This window comes from Ptychodera flava, chromosome 14, assembly GCF_041260155.1.
Source record: "Ptychodera flava strain L36383 chromosome 14, AS_Pfla_20210202, whole genome shotgun sequence".
NCBI classification, from domain to species: Eukaryota; Metazoa; Hemichordata; class Enteropneusta; family Ptychoderidae; genus Ptychodera; species Ptychodera flava.
Genome location: NC_091941.1, coordinates 31713962 through 31730148, shown reverse-complemented (window position 1 = coordinate 31730148; position 16187 = coordinate 31713962). Strand labels below are relative to the sequence as shown.

The window sequence follows — 16187 nt, the reverse complement described above, 5'->3', positions numbered from 1 at the left end:
GTCAGTGATGTGTCATATGTCTGCATCAGTAATTTTGATGTAGTAAAGGATGCATCTTAGTAAAGGATGCTTCCATTTTTTTCAACTTTCAAGCATTCTAAAGCAGATGCCATTTGCTTATAGTTCTATATAAACTCTGTACCGTTTTACATTTTTTTCCTTGTTCAGTCTTGTCATGTCATATAGGCCTAAAGAAAAGCATCTTAACAAATAGTACCATTTCAGCGCGCTCATGCGCTCAAAAATAGATTCCCCTGAGAGGGGAAGTAAAAATAAGACGCAAGATTTGATACAGTTGGAAATAAAAATTCCAGGTGAAGCAAGGAGAAAAATACTGCTCCAGGGACAATTTTCCAATCCCCCCATGATGTCAAATGGTCCATGCCGTATTTTGGCCCTGTAAGCTGCTGTCAAGTGTAATTCATAAGCTTACACGTTAAATGATTTTATCAAGTATTACGGAACAGAAAGGAAGCTCAACCCTGATGAAATAGTAGAATGATTTTATTGATAATGTCAATATTTATTTTACAATGTTAATATATTCGTAATTATGATGTAAATATAACATTTCTTGCCCTATTTATTCCTAGTTCGCCTCTGGCGAATGTGAGTCGTCAATGTGTCAATCAGGTCAGATTGACCGGTAAAGACTGATGACCTATATTGGGTATAAATCTGATAGAAAGCGTCTTCATGTTTTCAGGGCCATCAAAAATTTTGTCAGAGGAGCAACTGACACAGGTGTAAGGAACTACTGAACAAAGTTGGATTCGCTCACAAAAATTGGGCAGTTAAAATGGTGCAGTCAAAATGACAAGTTAAAACATTGCTGGTTAAAGAAACGTAAGTTATGGAAAGGTACGTCACGCGACCTTTCTTATTCATCATAATTACGTGTTCTTTACGCCAATATAGCAGAGGGAGTGTTTACAGACTGGAGATTGGAATGAGGGGTTATTGCTGTTAGGGTTAAATTCACCGCACACTTCTGTACACAGATGAACGCGGGTTCCGTATAACCAAACATTTACAACATCATGTTCTTCAATGAAGGGATTAGGAAGAAGGACCGCGCCCTCTATCATTTGTTGTATATGAGCCATTGATACATCGATGACTGAAACAATAGATTATGCTTATTAACAAAAATATACTCATTGGTCGCCCTGTAAAATTCAAAAGTATTAGGAAATAAAAGTAATCGGAGGACCATGGTGAATAACTTCATAACGAGACATGAACGAACATAAGCTTAATGATAAAAAATAGTGTCCGACTTTAAGTCGTTCATCTACGCCCATTAGTACATTCTCAATATGTTATACTTTGACAAATAAAAAACTAAATTAACTTGAAAATATTCGAGTTATGATATCCTGAATTGTATGGCCGCTGATAATCAACGTGTAATACCGCTAATCTTAAAACTGTCTATACAAAGTCAATATACAAATTTTCATAAAAATGAATAATCTGGAAGCCTCGAGGTGATATAAACAGTGGTACTCTATTCATGGAGAACTATGCAGACCTCATCTTGCATCGACGATTTCTCTGTTGAATGCAGATCTCATCTGGCATTGACTATTGCTGGGTATGCCTACACAAATATTGTGAAGCAAAAACCCATATATCTTAACGACTTCAAAGAAATCTAAGAATCTGCGAAACTTGCCAAAATTTCATTTCGACAACTACGATTTCCAGTGTAACAAATAGTACGTAGCATGTGTACACATCATACCGTTTATGGTAATGTTTATACAAAAAATGCACAGTTTATAGTCTCGGTGTTACAGTTTAGGAGAAAACCGGTACCACGTTTGGCTTAGTTCTGGTGAAGTATGGATTGTAATTCTTCCCATCTGTACTGTAGTAACACGTGCCGGTATTGAAGACCCCAGCCATCGGTGATATATTCTGATAACCGTCGACAAGGCTCCGTAATCCTGTAGTAAGTGCTTTTCTCACACGCTTACCGGTCTGAAATATATAATTGATTCAGCTCAGGAATAACATCATAATATAGAGTTCTCTTTTCTCATGTTGGAAATATCTTACATGTGAAGAGTCAAGGGTGGCTGTGCTCATATAAGCTGCGTGCATAAAAGTTTTGTTTGTATCTTCGAGAAATCAGCGTTGTTGTCACCAGTTGATAATTACAGTCTTGTCCACAGTACAATAAATTACCCGCAATCCTGTTTTATTTGTACCAACGACATTAGTTTTCTTATATTTTTTCAGTTCTGCATAAAAGAAATAATGCAAATCTCAAGATAATTGATTAATTATATTTATAAAAAGTACGTTGAAATGTTGTTGTATAAATTTCAAAGAAACCGTTTAATATCATTAAAAGTCATATTCTGCAGGTACTAGAAATGTCCCAGTTTTCGGAAGAAAGTTATGACCAACTGAAGGGGTCATGCTCTGAAAAAAGTTAGCATGTAAATAGCTTTTGTCTTTATCTATTTGGGAAAAAAACAATATCCTTTTGTTTCATAAAACAGGTGCAACTAGTCTCCCTACTTTCCATCACTTTATTCTGTATGGCTGAGGACACAATCAGTGGAAAATTTACAAAAATGCTAACTCCTCTCTCAATCAAGCACAATTTTCTTAATCCTTTAAAATGGGAATTGAGAAGAAAGGTGTCCTTAAAAGTACGTTTTTAGAATTTTTACAACTAGTCCAGGAATTTGTCTACACATGGGAGACATGGTTGACTTCACAGTGGAATCTACGTTGGTACAAATTAATCATGATGTATTATGGGAAATCTCTAGTACTGTGTTGTCAAGTCCGGATTAGAATCAGCCTGTGATTTTTATATTACAGAGATTGAGCTTGAACTATCGGAAACAAAGAGCTAATGTCTCATAGTTTTTTTTTCCAAAGGGGCTCCGAGTGTTGCTGGTATAGTCTATCAGAGGTCAAACGAACGTCGATTGCAATAAACGAAAGTCTTTCTTCTCCATACCGAAGTTACGCCTTCGGCCTAACACTGTCAGCCTTCGGGCCTTCGGTAGAAAATACTAGTAACACAGCGAGCCCCGTTTGGTTGTTTAATTACTGGTGCGTGTTTGGCTGGAGTTACCATCCCTGTCCTGGTAAATTAGGTGCATGACTCAGTGCACGTGATTGTCTTTCGTTACGACCGTAGTAAATGACGTGTACGTGCATAAAATTTCCACTATTAAGATGCTATTGTGTTGCAGCACAAGCTTTGCATTTGTTTTAAATTTTACCTTGACCGATTTCAAATCACAATGCTCAATGTACAAGTTGTAGTCGTATATTATCGAGGATTTAACCCAAATTTGACCCAAAAAGCTCTGACGTGGGATATTCGAAAGGTAGAACCATTTTGGATGATTGGATATTTTAACACTGGTGGTCCTACTGTGTGGTGATGAAACTAACCATTTTGTGAATTTTTAGTGAAAATACAAATTAACTGGACAGCAAACCAGCTATAATTACCGTACCCAGCAAGTTCACAGATGATCTTGAAACTTTGATGGGTAATTACCAGGGCACTAATGTAATTCAACTCCTATGACCATGTCTTATTTTGTCACTATTGCGGGGCACACGATAATGACAAAGCATTTTGAACTTCATATATAAGTACCAGCAAGTTTTACCCAAATCCCGTTAGGTACCAAAAATAAAAAGATTGATTATTGTTTTATTTATTAAGGCCACTAAATGTTAGCACTTCATTAATTTAAATATGCATGTCTTTTAAAGTTACACAACGGTCAACGGCTACAATCAAATTTGCAACGTGTCTAAAAAATGCATTTTACTCATACGTATGTATGTATGTATGTATGTCTCTTTATATGTGTATATATATATATATATATATATATATATATATATATATATATATATATATATATATATATATATATATATATATATATATATATATATATATATATATATATATATATATGATGCGTACATAATAGGGCCACAACTCCAATTAGAGGCGTAGAGCTAAGTAGCCCTGCGTACAGGTCTGTGTGTTCCCGGCGTTATGGAGCTGGAGGCCGTATAACGCCGGGAACACACAGACCTGTACGCAGGGATAAGAGCTAAGGAGCTCGTAAATAGTGGACTTTTCAAGAGATGAGATCCAAGACATCTGTGCTTAGCAGGCCGCACTCACAAATACTTCTGGAAGTGTTTCAGACAACCTCTGCCAGCGAAGTGTCTCAAAATACTAGTAATTTGGTCCCCGTGCAAAGGCAAAGTAAAGTCACCCGCTACCTCTACAGCTTATATCACTTTTGGTATCGTCAAACAAGTATGGCACTGTAATGTTTTAGAGATGTGATATTTGGTGCAACCAAAATATGTTGAATGGTGATTTGAGTGCCTTCTCGGAAACAATACTAAAATTTTAGCCAAATATAATTACGGGAAGTACCAAAAATAATGTTAAACCTCTAACTCTGAGACAGTGCCCGAAAAATCATTTGAATTGAAACTCAATCTGTACTTTGTAACTTAAATATTTACCCCTCGTACATTGTACAGTGATACCGAAAACGATCAGTTTTCAGGTGTAGGTCTAATTATACTTATTGACCATGCAATTATACTCAGTGCAGAGTCTATGCTACAGACTCGTGGATTCATAGTATCTTCAAATCGCAGTATGTCGCAATAATTCTAATCCTACATTTTAAAATTTCGGTTTGTAAATATGCCATGGTTTAAACACAGTAACTCCAAAAATTGTGTGGAGACTATCTTTAAACACTATACCAATAGCCGCTCTCAAGATCACTCGATAACATCGATTGCCCTCATTCAACTTGCCAGCTGTAAGGCGAGGTAAGTTTGTCAATACCATGTGCATGTCAGTACCCACATTTTCCTCAGTCCGCAAATTCCTCATCATAACATGAGGAGTTTCTGCGATATTATCAGAGAATCAATGTGTGGAGGTTACAAGGGTCAAAGTTCGAAAGGGAACAATGATTTATACGTATCACGTGATCAATTGTTGTATTATATTGTGGGACCATGTAGCCTCAATGGTGGGACTTTAAATGTGGATCACTGTGATCGAACAGTTAAGGCCCGCCCTTTTTCGATGGACTGTTTGTAACTAATGACGCATAGGTCAATATAGCGGGATAGATACAGAATAGCAAAATAAATATTAAAACAGTAAAACTGATCGTTTGCTTTTGATTCCCCAATGGGTTAGAGATTTATCTTATTTATGTTTACAAGCCAGCCCGTCAGACTATTGACTAGATTATTGGGAGTGTTGATCCTTTGTGTCACTGTCCTGCTAAATGTATGACTTTTTGACATCACCTTCTGATTGCTACATACTTTTACCGCTATGTATTTCACAGTATGTTTGATAAACGATTCCTCACGCCCTTCTTTTTCACCATGTCTCATTTCACTGGAGGGCGAACGCGACGACGTTGACACTTGAAATCAGGTTGACCTTGAAATGTAGGCATTACAGTGCATAAATTACCCGAGGGCCCTGTATTCATTCAAAACACTAACATAATTCATTGACTTGCTGTACCCTCAACCGCTGTTGTGAGGTTGTCACATCAAAATCATGTCACTTATAAGTCAGTATGCATATCCTTGTACATATGGAGAAAAATTTAATGGTACAATAACGCACCGTGACAGGAATTGCGTTCGATCGTGACCCAATGCACCAGAAAATCAGTTTGCACACTGCGGCATATTGTTTACCCACCTGTTGGAGTCTCTTTTTCTTTTTCATGTTCTCATAACCTTGGTCATCTGTAACTGTCGTTATTTCTTCGGACAGTTCTTTATAATTTGACAAATGCAATTTCCTTTTCAGTTTATGGAATGGCTTTGATTTTCCGCTTTTTGATGAGTTGTCCGCATTGCTTTTGCCGTCTTCTTTGTCGTCTTCTTTCTTGGATCTTGATGTGGTACACTCTCCCTTTCTGTCATCCTCCACCGTCTCAATACAAGGCTCTTGTCCCCGTGTAGTACTGCTTGGTCGCTTGGTGTGATCGGCTCTGTTCGGTCGGGCGACTTTATTCCTTGTGTTTGTTTCGGAAGCTGGATTCCAATCAGTCTCCCTGGAGTCAGTCACGTCGACGGGCGGGGTTTCAGAAGTTTTCCCCCTGGCCGTATCATCGGTTATCCCTGAAACGTTGGACTGTTTGTCAGATCTATTGCTCTTCCCGTGGTGTTTTGAACTACGCTTCGCCAATTTGAATAGACTTTGACCCTTCCGACCGCTCCCGTCTCCTTGGTCCTCAGGTGCGCCATTTTTGGTGAGGTCCGCGGTGGAGACGCCGTCAGTAACGCCATTCTGTATACACTCCAAGTTATCGACTATGTTTTCCCTCGACCCGAATTCGTTAAAACGCTTCCCTTTCTTTCTTCGGAAGAGCTTTGAAAGTTTAGACTTAGTCCTCCCGGACGATTTCTTCGCGGTTTTCGTTCCCGTCTCGACCATGTCGCCGATGTGTACCGATAGTTTGTTCTTTTAGTGCCCCGAAGCACAGTCCGAAGAATAAACAATGGAGCGGCCTGAAGTCACACGTAGCGCGTAGCACGGTAGCGATAAGATAAGTATACGTCACGATCCGCTATGCTTATTTAAGGCACGAGTCGGTGCTTTTCACGTACACTGACACCACAGTACTGTTCTCATGTCCAACACTATTTCTGCAAAATAAATTCCTTGAGACAGCGGACAGCACGCATGTAGCTACCTGTGTGTCCCATGCAGTGACAGCGACGCGTAGACACGCAAATGCTCCTATTCTGGACCCTTTGTTTGCGTGATACGCCTTATTTTGCATTACAAAGCACTGATAAAAATGGTGGCAGAGAAAACCGTAGCTATACAGCTGACAGGGCCCTGAATGTACTGACCCTCGGTGATTCACAAGGTTTCCAAATATATGACGATTGAGTCCTCTCCCCTAGAAACTGATAGGGAATACTGTCATAATGCCAATTTACTTATCAGAGAGTTCATTATCTTGCAAAACAGCATCTTATGCTAAGAGTTTATTTTAGTCAACCCTCGAAAAGTGGCTATTGCAACTACTGAAGGTCACAATGTTCAAAAAGTCTGTAAAATGGTTTAATAGTGTGCATTTTTCAGTTTACTGATTCCAGGACAAACAACTAAACAAAGTGACGTGAATGTATCGGCAGTGAAGCGTGTTGATGGCAGACGCTATGTTGAAGAGAAAGGTGCGTGGAAATCGCAAATCGTAGGGCGACAAAAGCGGAAGATAGAATGATCGTCCATCATGTGATTTTTTGGCACTTTCCATTCTGGATTTTAAAAGTCTAATTTCTTTCTTCCGATCTTGAAGTATTTGCATTCAGCAGAAGTGGGCCAACTGATTTGTCACCGGTCAATCGAATGACACACTTGTCCTTGCCGTGCCGTGGACACGTTATCATTTCATCTTTCGTACTCAGTTAAATTATGTCATATGCAGTGTGTCTGTGGACAAAATGATGTATGTCACGTGATGCAGTTGACCTTTGACCAAATTAGCTGTCATGTCCGATCACAAAACTTTTATGGTATACATATGTGACATCTTGATAGTAGTTGTGTCAACGATCGCTGTTTCGGACATTTTTTCCCTAAATCTTTAGTACGGGTAATCAAAATGGGATAACAAGTTAGATCAGAGGAGACAAAATTCAATCACTCCAACGAAATGGCGGATTATCCATTCTTAATACTGCTCGTGAAATTCGTATGTAACCCTTTATCAACGCATTTTTTCAGGCTGTGATGTGATTGTTCTGATGCAAATTAGTGGAGGCTTTTTGTCTTCACGTTCTCAACATCACTTGATCTTGTTCACACTTATATAGAGAGCGTTTAGTTATTATGGCCAGGAGTGGGTCAGCAAATTCCTCTTGTGCATCAGTCAAAATAAGTGAACCCCCACCCATTCCCCCCAAAAAAATTGATGACCCCCTTTTTTAAGATGACACAAATTTCATGACCCTCCCCCATATTGTTTGCGTAAGTATTGATCGAATTTTGAATGATAAACTGGCCATTACCGGTGCATAGATACAAAATAACATCAGTGGAAAATAGATTTATCCAAGATCTTCTCTTCTTCCAGATCTCGTATGTGTCTCGGGAGGTTCAAATATTTGTATGTTATTTGAATATAGTTTTCCCATTTCATGACTTCTCAACAGGCATTGGACCAAATGCTACATGGCCTTTCCCGGATCCCGTGATCCCTTCCTGGACCACACATATTTGTAGTTCTGTTGGTATGCGTCTCCTGGATGGATTGAAAACTCTGTAACATTCAACAACATTTTCACCGGTCCTCACTTCCAAGGGAAATTGTGCATTTTCACATAGATGCATTTTTTTTTCTGAGGAAAATGATGCATTTGGGATTCCCTCATGTCCAGGATATAAGGTCATGAAGGGGTCAAATAGCCAATTTACAGGCCTGGGTACCCACCGCTCCTGGGGTAAGTTGAAGGAGATAAGCCAACAGTGCTTGAGCAAGGACATGCTCCCAGTGGCATACTCTTGCCGCGATGCCATAATGCTACCTGAATGATACTTCACAATACAGTAATACACATATTGTATATTTATGATAAGTCATAATACAAAAGGTAGATTTGTGTATTTCTTCCATATTGCTAATTGACATGAAATACAAAGTCACTGAAACTTTTCATATTATCCAACCTGTATAAAGATAAGTTTCGTATCTCTCTTTCCTGACAATTTGGCCGGATATCTATAATAGTGCTATGCAACAACACAGGGGGAACCTTTCAATGTAAGCCAGGTTTCAGTTTAACATGTTGCTTGCACCAAATATCAATATCAGTCCATCATCCAACGGGCGTTAGCCCAATTACAGGATGTCGAGGTACGCATAACCCAGTAACTCCCCCAATGGAGCACGAGGAGTAAAGTGCCTTGCTCAGGGGCACAACACCGTGCTAGAGTCTTGAACTCACCGTCCTCCGACAGTGAGTCCATTACTCTGGACCTACCGGGTCTTGAACCGGGTTTCGAACTCACCAACCTCCGATAGTGAGTCCGTTACCCTAATCATTGCCTTACCTAAGCCAAAGGCTGTGAGGAATTGTTCATTGCCCACAGTGAGCTCAATTTACAACTTAAAGAAGACAAGCCAGAGAGTTGCCTAGCCAAGATGTTCATTTGATAGATAATTCATATACTTTTACTCAGATTACAATGAAATGGCGTTAGAGAATGAATCGTTTTTATTTCCCACACTGAACATTTTTGTAAACTGAAACTGTCTTTTGACGGGATGGGTACCTATGAAAATCAAGTGGCCAACCCTTTGTGCTGTTTGAAAAATACATGCCTCCCCTTCTTTGCATTTTTCAAATTTCAGGTGTGACACCCCCCCCCCCGGCCCAACTTCAGCCATAATAACTGGACGTCCCTTATGATGATTTAAAAGTGTGGCATTTAAACAGCATCATAGTGATAGAAGACTTGTGTGCGATTTAGTTCTAGCCTCGAACAAGTTGCTGCGGCCTGTCTCAATTTTATCCTGTTGATCAATCTGAATATATTAACACGATTGGAACTAATTTGGGATAATTGGATGGTGAAGTAATGTCTGTTTAATCTGCAAATGTAATCTCATCTGCTTTTTTATTACATTACACACTTGTTTTTATGAGTAATCAGTAATATTGCAACATTCAGCTATACGGCACCGAACACTTTTGAGAAATTTGAAAAATATGAAAATCCAATTATCCCAAATTAGTTCCAATCGTGTTTATTGCAAATCGGTTGTGCAATTCTTTGCTGTGAGTTGCCTTACTCATATTTGTATTGTCTTAATCGCTGATATTCTCTCATTGAACATTTTTATGGAGTCCGACAAAAACCGTAAATTCAAACATTTCGTTTTGAACTACTATCATAGACTATTTTCGTGTTTTCAATTTGTCCTTTTTGTCAATTTGTCTTGTTTAAAATTGTTATGCTGTTACATTCAACTTCTTGGAAAATGCTGCATAAATGTGGGACCGCTTTTTCTCATTTCTGTAAGAGTATGCCTTTGGACAATGCCTAATGAAATCATTTAACTTCTGTATAAAAAAAAAGTGCCGTTATTTACCTATGGCATATCTCTCAAATACAGAAATTTCCCGCTCGCATCTTAAACGTAACAAATAACATGAACACTTCACTCCAAGCGATGAATTTTTAGTACTGAAAATTCACGATGTTCATTAAATCACGCTGATTACCGTTACTTGTAACGTGACGTGATAAGTTTCGCCGGCGTCTGCGCAGAAAATACCTGGCCCGTGAGTGCCACTGTCGTTCGTGGCCTGGAGGTGTGCAGCGCGTTTGGAATTATGGGAAATAGAGTTCTTTTTATGACGTACTGTCAACAAGTTTTGGATTGTGACGCGTCGTATGGAACGTGGAACATCGGCACGATGTACTTAGATCATATACGTGTAGATCCTGCGGACATGTTAATTGAACCCTATTTCAACAGAAAACGATAGTATTTCTGTTTCAAATGTACGGACAGGCTCCATCGAATCATCCCAGATGGCTCGGTTGTCATGGCATTTAGTTGGGACTCCATCCGACACACAAAGAAAAAGGATCTGTTCATATACACGTCACTGTTTGTCGCCACCTTTCTTTTTGCAACTTTGGTTAATGACCTTACTCATTATACTTGCACGGAGAACACTCGACTCTCCACTCAAAGTTTTACACAGTCTATTTTGGTGAGTAAACTCTTTTTTACTTATTCTGTTATTTATGAACGCCAGTTTATTACCCATTTAAAATGGGCTATTATGTCATCATATGGTTCTTTCCAGTCACCATTTTTGTTTTGCTTCTACAGTTTCTTCACGCAATATCGTTCTACATATCACTGCTTGGTTTCGTCTACAACGTGCAAGCGGGTAAAAGTTGGAGGACGGCAATTTTGGAATGGATCGCAGTAGGTAGGTAACACTCCCAAGAGGTATTTCAAGACTGTTTTGATGACACTGCATTTATCGACACTTAAAATTTACCGAATTCGTTTACCATTTACCATGTTCGAGTAAGCCCATTCTACGAAAACCAAAATGACCATTCACGACAAGTTCGCCAATTCTGTAGTTGTGTTCATAGTATACAAACTGTCACAATTACTCGACAACAATTAATACCAATGATTGCATTGGCGACTAGAGGGATTAAGTATTATATGAAGCCCTCACCAGTTTCATTAGTTTCCCCGTCATGATTTTATAAGATACAGGAAAGGACCACCAACCGACACACCTCATGGAACAATGATGGTATACCGTAAAGCACACTTCCTGTTTCATCGGCGTATTTTTTCTCATGTCACCCGTCGTAATTATTTAAATATCGCAGTACGTAAGGATCTACGTATTTGAAAATTCTCGTTTTTTATCTTTCAGCTTGTAATTTTCTTGTCAGCGTTGTTCGTATGGGACTGGAGCTCGGATTCATTCAGTATCGACAAGAAGAATACAAGAGTTTCACCGGAAAATGACGGGCATTAATTTTCTTCTTGTGGATTCAAAGGAAGTAGCAATATTTTCGGACGACATTCGAAAAAGTGATCAGTATTTACTGATTCGGTGACCTTGTGACTCAATGCTGGAATTAAGAACACGGAATGTTACACAAGGACAGTTTCACATTGAACTTTTCACTCGTTATTTCTAATCCATGGACGTGTCCATGGACCGCAGTGCTGGGCCAATAATCTTCCTTTATCAGTTAGAGTATAACTTTTAAATATGAAATAACGATGTGATTAAAAAGGCTTATTTCTAAATAGACGCACGAATTTTAGTCGTCAGCGTAATTACTGCATGTTGTGAGTTGAGTACAGGCCCAAGTTTGAATTACACAATCTTTGTTCAATTCAGCCTGCTCAACCATTTTTAGGGTCTATTGGTCAACATACCATAGCAACCAATTGCAATACGTATTTGATCACTGAATTTTTATTCCGATTGTCTGTCTTCCCCTTCTACGGTGACATGGGTTGTACCAATCCACACCGTGCCTGCAACATCGCGTCCAAGGAGTCTGAACTTTCAGCGGCCGCACTATTGACTGAATCGATCCTCCCTTCATCCCTGATTTAACATTGGTCAAACTTTTGATGTCAGAAGATGACCACGGCACAAACTGTGAGAGAAATATAAGGCAGTTCCATTATATCTTGGGAGATGTCAGCATAAGGATCAGCTCTGCACTTTATTTCCATTTTGTGACATCCCCCTGCAAGGAACTAATGGCTGATCCCTTAAAGGGGATCGTTTGTGACATCCCCCTGCAAGAAACTAATGGTTGATCCCTTAAAGGTGATCGTTTACCTCGCCCAAGCCGCTCTCGTGGCCCGTGATTTAACGATAACTTGTGTGCAGGGTTTCAATGCGTACTATGAAAAAGAACTATCACGTCACAATCAATTATTCTATTCACTACTTTGAGCATAATTAGCTACTCGACATTATAAGGATAATAGCTGTAAAGTTTGATTGCATCAATAGCACTGCTGCTTGTCATGAGGGTTGGTATTATACTCCATTTTCTATTTATACGTGCGTTTTTTACTATGCTATTTCTGTTTATCAGCTAAGATGGTGTAGATTTTCTCCCATTAAGTATAGCTTATATTAAGTATAGCTTATATATTTATTACCAAAGTCTCTGTTTATATTCTTCAAAATATTTAGTGATTTCCATGCACTAATTTTGCATCTCTTGTGATTTGTAAACATCAATACCTTACAGAGATGCACACTTCTACAGTTACACTATGATGTCACTACCTGGACCATATACTAGACTAATTCAGAACTATTTCCATGACCCCCCTTACCCCATCAGGTTGTAGACTTCTTGGCCTCTGAATTCCTGGTTTCTGTTTTGTTATCATCATCTGATGAAACAAATATACAATAATATATATATATATATATATATATATATATATATATATATATATATATATATATATATATATATATATACATATATATATATACACATACCATATAAACACACACACACACACATATATATATACACACACACACACACACACAGAGAAATACACATATGCAGATATATATATATATATATATATATATATATATATATATATATACATGTATATATATATATATATAGAGAGAGAGAGAGAGAGAGAGAGAGAGAGAGAGAGAGAGAGAGAGCATTACACAGTGGACTGGAATTATATGTTACATGAAATATAAGAAATATATATTTAGAATATTTCAGCCTTGAAGCTGTCATTTTGATAGTATTGGCCATCTCCTCCTTTCTTATGGCTCAGCAAAAACTGGTGACCTTCCCCAAAAATCATACACAAACTTTTGTGACCCTTTACAAATGCTTGTGCAACAAAGAGTGATGCACCCCAAAGAGACATGAGACAGAAGCAACACTGATGTAAAGTGGAAAGCAAGTTTTCAGTCAATGTTATGAAACAAGTAGGTGTAACAGTATTTGTTAAAGACAGCAGATTATAACTACAGGACAATAAAACATGACAGGTACATGTATTTTTCATTATTCCGTGGTAGGAGATCTACCGAACATATCCACTTCTGTTACAAATTCTGTAGTGCTTCATATGCATGTCATTTGAAGTTAACTTTTGAATCCTTGGTATAGTGATTTCAGTGGTGACTCGGCAAGTAACAGGGTTTGTCTCTACATAATGCAGTTATATCTTTACATACTAGTATATCAACAGTAGAAAACTACACACTGCATTTCTAAGAACCACATATTTTGCATAAATATTTACATAGTAGGGTTTGGTCTTCTATATATATCTGGTCCATTATCCTAATACATATACAGTACTGGTTGTATCATAGGAGTGTTTTGCTTCCATTTATGATTCAAATACATATTTGTACATTCATTTTAGTGCCATAATGCTGTTGAGCTTTCATCAAGATAAACATGGACTCATTTCATGTTTGCATAGGCAATTTTATGTAGAATAATCTGCCTTTTAAATTTGACCTGATAAAAGTCCTCCAATAAATAATTATGATTTCACACAATGACATTAACAATTCTTGATCCAGCACCAGCTTTTACAAGTTGTGGAAACTTAATGGCCATGCATTTTGTAATTACAAGTAAGCAGTGTTCCCTGGAAGCAAAGGAATTTCACTGAAATATATTCAAGTTAACTCTAAAAAAATTTGTCATGTTACCAGCACAGACTGCTTGGTGTATTTTCACACCATTTCCAGTTTGTGATTTTTGCATTTTGAACAAAAACAACAGCATTTCTATGAAAGTGTACAAAATTCGAAACCAAATTCCCTTTGATTCAGATTCTACAATTCATACCTGTAAACTGTAGGCATGAATTGCTTTATCTGTCAAATGAACCATGTGTCAATGAAAAATACACATTTCAGTGATTTATATGTTGGAATGCACCTTTGCAAGTGTTTTGGAAACTTATATTTTACACAATGTTTTTCTGTTGTTGCTGCTTGTGCAAGCACATTTTAAGATCTGTTGAGTAAGCAACATCTTAAGCAACTGGTTTTGTGAAAATTGAAATTTTGTTTTTTCCAATTAAACAAGCGACCTAGCGGCCGATATAGCTCCGCTGTGTTTATGTAGAGAATAACTATTTTTTACACATGTTGATGAAGAAGGGTGGAAATCTTTGATAGCTCGATGCAGTGGCCAGAAAAAAGTGGCTAAAATAAGCTGCAAAAATACGCAATTGAAGATTTCATCATACTTTGAATATATCACATAGGATCATCCCTAAGAACATGTCAACCAAAGCTATCTGATGAGTAGTTTTTGAGAATAAATTTTTTGACCAAAAATGGCAACAATTGCCCCAAAAAGTAAAAATTGCAGATTTCATCATAATTTCAAAAGATCAAATTTAGTTCATCTATAGAAACCTGTATACCAAATTTCAAAGCTTGTTAGACAAGTACTTTTTGAAAAACACATTTTTTGACCAAAAATAGGAAAAATTGCCCCAAAAATTCAAAATTGCAGATTTCATCATTATTTCAATAAATACCATTTAGTTCATCTATGGAAACCTGTATACCAAATTTCAAAGCTATCAGATGAGTAGTTTTGAATATACACATTTTTTGACCAAAAATGGCAAAAATTGCCCCAAAAATACAAAATTACAGATTTCATCAGAAATTCAATATATATTACTTAGCTCATCTGTAGAAACCTGTATACCAAATTTCAAAACTATCAGACCAGTACTTTTTGAGAAACACATGTTTTGACCAAAAATGGCAAAAATTGCCCCAAAATTACAAAATTGCAGATTTCATCATAATTTCCATAATTATCATTTAGTTCATCTGTAGAAACCTGTACACCAAATTTCAAAGCTATCAGATGAGTAGTTTTGGAAATACACATTTTTTGACCAAAAATGGTAAAAATTGCCCCAAAATTACAAAATTGTAGATTTCATCATAATTTCAATAACTATCATTTAGTTAATCTGTAGGAACCTGTATACCAAATTTCAAAGCTATCGGATGAGTAGTTTTGGAAATACACATTTTTTGACCAAAAATGGCAAAAATTGTCCCAAAAATACAAAATTACAGATTTCATCAGAAATTCAATACATATTACTTAGTTCATCGATAGAAACCTGTATACCAAATTTCAAAACTATCAGACCAGTACTTTTTGAAAAATAAATTTTTTGACCAAAAATGGCAAAAATTGCCTTAAAAAAGCAAATTTGCATATTTCTGCACAATTTGAACAAATCTGAAATAGATCATCCCTAGGGACCTATGTACCAAATATCAAAGCTATCTGACTAGCAGTTTTGAAGAAGAAGATTTTTAAAGATTTTTTTACCAGAAATGACAAAAATTGATTTAAAAATACAAATATGCAAATTTCGCCACGATTTGAACAAATCTGACTGAAGTCACCCTAAGCAAACTGCATATTAAATTTCAAAGCAATCGGACGAGCGGTTTCAGAGAAGAAGATTTTTTTACCAAAAACACCAAAAAATGCCCCAAAAATACAAATATGCAAATTTCACCACGATTTGAACAAACTGAAGTGAGGT

General features: G+C 37.3%; 1 protein-coding gene and 1 long non-coding RNA gene across 2 annotated transcripts; one reads left to right on the top strand and one right to left on the bottom strand.

The window, feature by feature from the left end:
* Positions 1–486: 486 nt before the first annotated feature.
* LOC139150163 (uncharacterized) lies at positions 487–6826 on the bottom strand. Its single transcript, XM_070722348.1, has 2 exons — positions 5756–6826; positions 487–1986 (listed from the first exon to the last, which is right to left on the bottom strand). The coding sequence occupies exons 1-2, from the start codon at positions 6494–6496 to the stop codon at positions 1804–1806; spliced, it is 924 nt and encodes a 307-aa protein (XP_070578449.1). The 5' UTR covers positions 6497–6826; the 3' UTR covers positions 487–1803.
* Positions 6827–10657: 3831 nt separating this feature from the next.
* On the top strand, positions 10658–11626 carry LOC139150164 (uncharacterized). The gene is made up of 3 exons (XR_011556200.1): positions 10658–10797; positions 10920–11022; positions 11491–11626. It is a non-coding gene; the product is annotated as an uncharacterized lncRNA (long non-coding RNA).
* The last annotated feature ends 4561 nt before the right edge of the window (positions 11627–16187 follow it).

Bases quoted from the DNA above. Each gene is read 5' to 3' on its own strand.
- LOC139150163 (XM_070722348.1), bottom strand. From the start codon at position 6,496: ATGGTCGAGACGGGAACGAAAACCGCGAAGAAATCGTCCGGGAGGACT. The intron at 1,987-5,755 runs GTGGGTAAACAA...TATATATTTCAG, and splicing joins AGAAAAAGAGACTCCAACAG to ACCGGTAAGCGTGTGAGAAA.